General features: G+C 34.3%; 1 protein-coding gene across 1 annotated transcript; it reads right to left on the reverse strand.

The window, feature by feature from the left end:
- Positions 1 to 1,191: 1,191 nt before the first annotated feature.
- LOC111397308 (CST complex subunit CTC1-like) lies at positions 1,192 to 7,843 on the reverse strand. The gene is made up of 9 exons (XM_023024157.1): positions 7,729 to 7,843; positions 7,336 to 7,614; positions 6,767 to 7,249; positions 6,023 to 6,667; positions 5,855 to 5,946; positions 4,835 to 5,045; positions 4,569 to 4,680; positions 1,806 to 2,122; positions 1,192 to 1,418 (listed from the first exon to the last, which is right to left on the reverse strand). The coding sequence occupies exons 1-9, from the start codon at positions 7,840 to 7,842 to the stop codon at positions 1,254 to 1,256; spliced, it is 2,418 nt and encodes an 805-aa protein (XP_022879925.1). The 5' UTR covers position 7,843; the 3' UTR covers positions 1,192 to 1,253.
- Between the last annotated feature and the right edge of the window lie 255 nt (positions 7,844 to 8,098).

The raw sequence follows: 8,098 nt of genomic DNA on the forward strand, positions 1-8,098 counted from the left end.
AAATGTAATTTTATTTGAAATTGTTTAATTTTTAACATTGTTTATTTCAAATGTTTACTTTGAATTTTAAAAATTTAAATTTATATTTTATTCTTTAATAATAACATAATTTGAAATTAAAAAAAAATAAAAATTAAACGGAACGACAAATGTGGCGTGGCCTTGCCCCGCCCCGTTTGAGGCTGGTCAGGTCGCGGGGGTAAAACAAGGGTTGTGGCTTGCTCAAATTTATATAGGTATTTTGAGAGTCCTAAAAGCTATTGACTAAGTAGAAATGAACACTTGTTCTAGATTTTCTAAACCAGATCTACTATAAGAACAAGGTCAATGATAGGATTTTATACAAATATAGACTTGGTAAAATTTCATTGGCAGTTAAAAAAAATAAAAGAAAAAGCTGTCAATCAAAAATTGCCATTTTAACACCTGAAAATAGCTCGTCATTGACCCTATACAACCAGCTTAATCCTTTCTAAACTGTTCGATAAAAGAAGAGAATGAATGTTGAAAAGCAATGGTAATTCTTAATTTCCGCATAATCAACTGCCTCTACGATATAATTATCTGATTTACAAGGACAAATGGATGACGTTGCAGTTGAACATGTATTGAATCATTAGACGCATCGTACATATATAAAGGAGAATAAACTAAAACACTCGACTAACAAGATTATAGAGAATGTTAATAGAATTTACCTAAAAAAACGTGCGATTAAAATGATGTCTAATCATCTTATAAATATTTAAAAATACTACCAAACAAATAAATATCTTCAACAAGACTTAAAAGCATCAAAGTGGAATCTAATGAGCCTATCAACATCCCTCTGCTCCAAGAGTCACGGTTCCTTATTTTGACAAATCTTCAATAGACATTAAAATATAGGTTACTTTGCCCGTCGAGACATAATCCAATAATACAAAAGATAAGAGTGAGATTATCTCACGTCTTGCTGATAGCCGCAGTGTGGGGGGTTCGATTTCTGAAACATAAAATTGAACTCCTTGTAAGCGCAGTATACAGACAGCTCTTGTTTTTTAGCTTGTTGGGACACATCCCGTAATTTACCTCCCTCACAAAGCTCTAGGGACGGAGCGGTGGAGACCCTTAAGATTGAGGTTCAACCATTTTTTTTTATTTTTTTTTTAAATATAGGTAGTAAGGTGCAATGTACACTTGGACAAACAGTTACGTACAACAGACATATGATATAGAGCCTCATCGAAATCATAAGTTACAAAAAGTTACTTTTATACAAGCTCTTGAATAATGTTCTTAGCTTCTAAGAGAGGATCCGTGTGACGAACACTAGTCACCCTTACATTCTGCAAAGGAAGCATCGTCATACCTAGTTCGACTAAGCGCTCTTCTAAGCCCTTAGTGGCATTTGGATCCATGAGAACACCACCAACAGTCTGCAAAGAATATGAAAATTAGTAGTGTCAATGAAATGAACATATCTTCAGTAATAGTTACAAAATCAGAATTCTAAAAAAGCCTTCTATGCCAGGAGAAACAAAGCATCGAGTTGGTATGTCAATCTATAGCAAAATTTAAGAGTATATTTTCATAAGACTTTCTTAGTTTAGCAGCAGACAGTGCGGGAAGGAGAATTAATGGATGACCCATCTAATACATTTTAAGGTATTTTCTTACTGAACAGATGATATTCTCAGCTTGTCAGGCATTAACTACTTGACACAATAGAAGTAGCATCCTAAATCTGCTCTACAAGGACGACATGAGGTTTTATTATTCGTCAATGAGGTCTTATTATTCTTTATTTTGGCCATTTAGCTTACCCAAAATGTGCTAAAACAAGCACTTATAATCAAGCTTCTAAGGAGATTTTCATCTGAGCTGCTAACCAAATCGTCTGAATCAACAGAAAATGCAAGGTCTTGACAGGAAGAATCAAACACGGATCCGTAGTTTTTCACTACAACTTGGCCATGCCGCGTCAAGATTTTGTTTAGGTGGCATGCTAGCCCCATTCTAGCATTAGATCTCTCAAAAGTTCCTGCATAAGTTTCAAGTGAATATTCCTCATAGTGTAACCCAAGCAAGATTGAAGCAGTCTCCCAGTCGGCCCAGCAACAACAGGACGATGACCCATCATCTACACAAGGAACAGAAGAAATGAGGAATATCTAGCAATGACAGAAAGAGGTCAAAATTTTGGGATATCCTGCAGTAATGGAAAACAACAAATTTCCTGAACCTACATAATCAAAGACAATTATATTCTAATGAAGACAACATTGACATTTAAAAACGTATACTTTGTAGATCAAGACAAACACTTCCAGAAAATAAAAGGAATAACTTATAATAGTGGATAACAAAACCACAAGCTCTTTTAAGATTGCAACAAGAGACCAAGTGCAAATATAATATTATATATAACCTTGATCCAGATGTACATATAGATAACTAAATAATATAACAATAACTGCAAATTCATGGCCAGTCAGACTCAAACTTGTGGAAACGTCACATACTGGATATTTAATAGCCTTCCCTCAGCATTTTTAATTAAGTAGTGCATGGAGATTCATACATAAAGAGTGAGCCAACTTTGAGCTCTCCGGGAAAACTGAACCACCCTACCCCCCAGGCGCTCCTTGACACCAAAAAAAGAAAAAAAAAATGAAACTTAAGGCTTTATGTCGAGTAGAACCAAGAAAGAATACATGTGATTGCTAATTTATTATTAGTAAGTAAGCAAAAGGATAACGGAAAGACTATAGAGGATCTTGTTGTCACAAACATGAAATGATCAAATTGTCACCCTTCCTTTCAGAGGAGTTAGAACTGGCCAATCCATGGGTATACTATGAAGTTACAAAGGTTGTACTTGTGAACCAACCCACTACAGTGAAATAGGCCCAAGGATAGAGCAATAGACCGGACCAGAAATGAGGAATTAAAAAAGATGTAATGCACATTGTTAAAGCCTGTTCAATGAAGGGGAGAAGTACAAGAATCGGCTGAGCTAGGAAGATTTGTACAGGGTTAGAGGCAAGTTCTACACAATGATTTCACATGCTACGTTTTATGTATTGTGTTGCGTTGTTTAAGGACAACGAGCATAAAATGAATGTAGGAGAAAATGAGCGGTTATACTCAAATGCACAAGATAAGAAATGAAATCTACGCCATCAGGTGGAGATGGCCCCAATTGAGGATATAAGAACAGGATGATGACTTAGGAAGTAGGGATATGTTTGTGTCGGTCTGAAGAGGCTTCAGGCTTCTATTCCTAAGAGTGACAGTATTTTAGTAGAGCAAGTCATAAGACAGGAAAAAGCCAAAATCAACATGGGATTGTTTTTGTTCAGACCGGCAAACATTCTAATATACTACCTTCAAGTTTCGAGAAGAACATTGTGCTAATGTACATAAATGCCTCAATGCCAACAGAATTAATTTAACATCATCAAGCAGAAAATATAATATTATTAAATATGTCTGGGCCTTGCATTTGGTGGGAACTAGATTCTTGAGACTTTAAAACTCTCAGAAGCTTCAAGCCATAAATATGAATATAACTGCTCAAAACTGTTCAAAACATGTCTCTTTGGTGGGTTAAGAATCTCAAGACTTTAAAACTCTCAGATTATGCCTTCTTCCCATAAATTTGAACTTAAGAATTCTATCATACAATCCCTAGGGGGGCATTTGGCTTGTCGTGTTCTGTTTTTAGCGTTCAAAAACGCCCAAAACGCATTTGGTCACTCGTTTCCGAAAATGTATTTCCGAAAACAATGAAAAATTTATAACTCAAAAATCAAAACGCTCAAAACACCCCCCCTTTTTTTCAAGGGATACTTTTAAAATAGTAAATTCACCAAGTTTAAAATATATATTATCCGGTAATATATTAGCATAAAATTATTATGTTTTACTAAATAATCAAATTAATTGAATAAATGTCATAAAACAATTTCTAAACATTTACTACTTTATTTTTGTAGCAAGAAAAAATAATAAATTCACCAAGCTCAAAATATATATTATCTGGTAATATATTAACATAAAATTATTATGTTTTACTAAATAATCAAATTAAATGAATAAATGTCATAAAACAATTTCTAAACATTTATTATTTTATTTTTGTAACAAGAAAAAAAGTAAATTCACCAAGTTTAAAATATATATTATCTAGTAATATATGAACATAAAATTATTATGTTTTACTAAATAATCATTTTAATTGAATAAATGTCATAAAACAATTTTTAAAAATTTTAAACCAAACGCATTTTCTAGTTTTCTGTTTTGAAAAACCGTTTTTCAAAATGACAAACCAAACACATTTTCTTTAATTCGAAAATAGTCCATCAAAACAGAAAACGCAAACCAGATGCACCCTAAGTTTTTTGGGAATAAGATTTGGTCATTTGTTCGGTATTTTCAATTAACAAGATCTTATTAAAAAAATACAGTATGATTTTTTTACACTTAAAACCTAAATGATGCAAAGCTCTCGAGCAATTTACTCGCACTTTTTGCAATAAGTACCTTTTCATATCACCACATCAGAGGAAATGAATACGTACCCAACACAAAACCAGCAAGTGGGATGTCAACTATAGATGATCTGGACTGAAGACTAGGTTGCAAAAATAGAGTTTTTCTTCTCTCTAATATAAGGATATAAACTGCCACAACCTGTCAAAGCAACTAAAGGTTAAACCAACGAAGTAGACTATAATAGCTTTAATAGTGATTGTGTAAGTGGAATATAATAATACACAAAAAATCAGAGAGAACAGGACTTCAATCAGCATGCAAGGCACAAATTTCTCCATTTAGCGTAACTTACCCTGGAATGAATTTGTACCGGTTTAAGATCTGGAAATTGCACAAGTTCAGATATCAAAGCTGTAGGTACAACATCATTTGGAGAGGCAACGATGTGTAAGCGTACGGTGCCAGATGCGTAATCACATTCATCACTGAAATGGCGATGTATCAAACGAGTGTGGTGGATTGAGATAAAAGATACAGGTGTTACCATAAATTCATTCCGCCCACTGGGAAAAAAACGCATTTGTTAAATTAGCCAGTCTGAAAGCAATGGCTTGATAAAAAGACAGAGAAAACATCTTGTTTCCAAGCAGGCCTGCAACTAGGAGCCTGACTTCCAAGACATATTCTTGATTTATAATGCATGACATAAATAACAAAACAAAAACTGCACCATTAAAACGGATCATTAACTATATATAAAGCTATAAACAATATTTTAAACAGAGATTAAAGCAAATTTACAAGCACTGTTTAACATATTCCATAATCCCCCTGACAGAAACTAAGGACTTAATTTGACTTTCATGGTCAAATGGGCCATATTATAAGGCTTAATTTTTCATACATTGTTTAGTTTTGAGGGGAAGAAACATGCATGGTAAGTAAGTTTATCATTTGGAAACTACTCCGAACCTAAAAGGTAATTAGAAATGACGCAAAATATGGCCTCATACAATCTCTGTTTTAACTGAAAAGTGAAACCAAAGCCGTTTACGTTTCACTCAAGGAGTACAAAATTTTCTATAGTGAATAAAGAAAATTCCCATTTTGCTTTGGATGTTCTGTTTTCTCATTATAAGGAGATCTAATTACAAAAATTCTTTGGAGAAGAAATATAGCATTATATATGAAGTAGATCTGCAGAAATTAAAAAGCATAAGCTTGCACCCGAGAATTTTCAGAATTCAGCATATAAACTTAAAACACTGATACATCAGTGCCAAAAATAGTTATCATACTTAAAACAATGAGATAAAGATCAGAAGTTATGCATTCGGCCCAAAGCATTTGAGCAAAATTTAGACAATAATACCTAAGCACAAGAATTCGGTGAAAGGTTGCATACACGTCACTTCCTAATCCAATAGGGTAAGCACGTTTAGATAGATTGCCAAAAATTTTGACCTGGCCATTAGGGTAGTTTCAATTAGTAATAAAATTTGTATCAAATTGAAGACAGTAAGGGTAAGCAAGAAAATACTATGCGCTGGTCCACCAGAACATGCATACAAGTCCTTTCTCTTCCTTGGAGAAACATTGGAAGGCAACCAGTACTGTTTCCGTCAACTCTTATTTGTGCGGCAAAAGAATGATGATCACACTCATGAACAGCCACTACAAGTCCATGTAAAGATATTAAGTTCCCCTCAGGCAGAAGGTGACCAGAATGTGAAGTTCCTGATGATTGCATTGATGCAGTAATCATGGCCCCAGAACAATCATGAATATCTGATTCTTGTTCAAAAGGAAATGACGGCCCAATAATACAGCCTTCCAATAGTTTGATATCATTCTCCAATAAACTTAGAGCATCAGCAGGCACAAATATATTCATATCTGAATATATTTCATAATTCACACCATTAGATGTCAGACTTGGAATTTGAAAATGCTGGTAACCTTTAGAAATAACCTCATCACATCTGGCAGGTGAATTATGAGATGAAAACAGATAAGAGAAATCTGAACTTTGGAGACTCTTCAAATTTGAGAACCTAAGACTCCAAAGATGTGTCCCAGAATTGATGATAACTTTAGCACCAGTGACTACATTGTCTTCAATTACATTGCAAAACACATCTTCATCCTGATGTTTTACAATGTAAAGACCACCAATTTTCAGAAACTGCAATTTCAATAAATTCTTCAGCTTGAGTTAAATAGTGAACAAAAATAAAATACAGAAGATTACACCATCGCTAGTTATTAAAGGAACATAACGTACCTGATACGTGCAAAAGCTATCAGAATTGAACTCCATTATTACCTTCCTCGTATGAGGTTCAAAACCAGAAACAATCTCAGCATCTGACTTGCTGCAACGCAAGACTCCCCAGCAATGATATTTAGCATCTTTTTGACTAGTAATTAAACATGTATATTCTAGCGGGTTCTTAAAACAGCATTTGTCCTCTGTAGAATTGTTGTGAGAACTATAGGAACCATCCAGATGACTACAGACTCTATTCCCAGCATTATCCAAGCCAGCATCCGAAGACTGGCTCGAAGACAGATCAATTTTACACCTCTTACTAATAAAACGTTTCTCGCATCTAGTAAAATTTCTGAGAGAATCTCTTGGATGGTCCATGGAAATATCGGTCACGAGCGTACCTCTGTCCTTTTCTGCAAGAAGTAAATCCCAGGGAAGGATTATGGCCTCAGAAAAAATGTTTGACCACTTTGAAATAACTTGATCTCCTTGAAACTGAAAAAGATGGAAAAAAATGTGTATAAAGAAGAAAAAAGGAGACAAATCGTAATATATTACATGCATTATTAACAAAAGCATACCTTGCATTGAATGGGAAATTTGTGTGTTAACATTAGCAAGTGAAATCTTCCACCTTCAAGTTCATCAAAGTTTTCTTTCCAATCAAAGAAAAGAGAACATGGATGATTTCTAGAATCTTCACCTGTTCTATGGCAGTAAATATAAAGTGATGTCTCCATCTTTCTCACCAATGGAGCATCATTAAAGATACTTTGGCAAGATAAAGAGTTATCCGAAAGAACATCCAAGTTAAGTGTCCTTTCAGGTATTCCTTCCATAACTACAATGAAGTCCTTCACCTGAAATGAGTGAAGATATAAGCCAGTCAGGAGGTAAACACATAACACCATCTGCACTTCAATTGATAACAGAAAGTTGTCTGACTGTACTGTTTAGATGCAAATCATCATCACCTCAAAAATCCTGTTAGACTTCCAAGTTGATGGAAGGTCACATACAACATCAATACTCCCAGTTGCATCAACAAGCTGAAATCTGCCAGAAGATGAAATCTGGATAAACAACATAATCCAAGTCAAACTAACAAATTTCAAGTTTCCAATGTTGGAGATTTGTAAATAATTATGTCCAAGCTTATGCTGATTACAATTTTTACAGGAACCTTGAATTGACTTCTCAAAATAATCAAAAGCTGAATAAGGAAGTGCTTCTCTACTCGAAATATGTATAAGTTCCTAAGAAAGCATCCATACATTTCTGCAAAAATATATTATTTCTATGTATGTGCAAGATTCAGGAAATACACATGAGCATGCGGCACCA

The sequence above is a fragment of the Olea europaea genome, chromosome 7 (genome assembly GCF_002742605.1).
Source record: "Olea europaea var. sylvestris chromosome 7, O_europaea_v1, whole genome shotgun sequence".
In the NCBI taxonomy this organism is placed as follows: Eukaryota; Viridiplantae; Streptophyta; class Magnoliopsida; order Lamiales; family Oleaceae; genus Olea; species Olea europaea.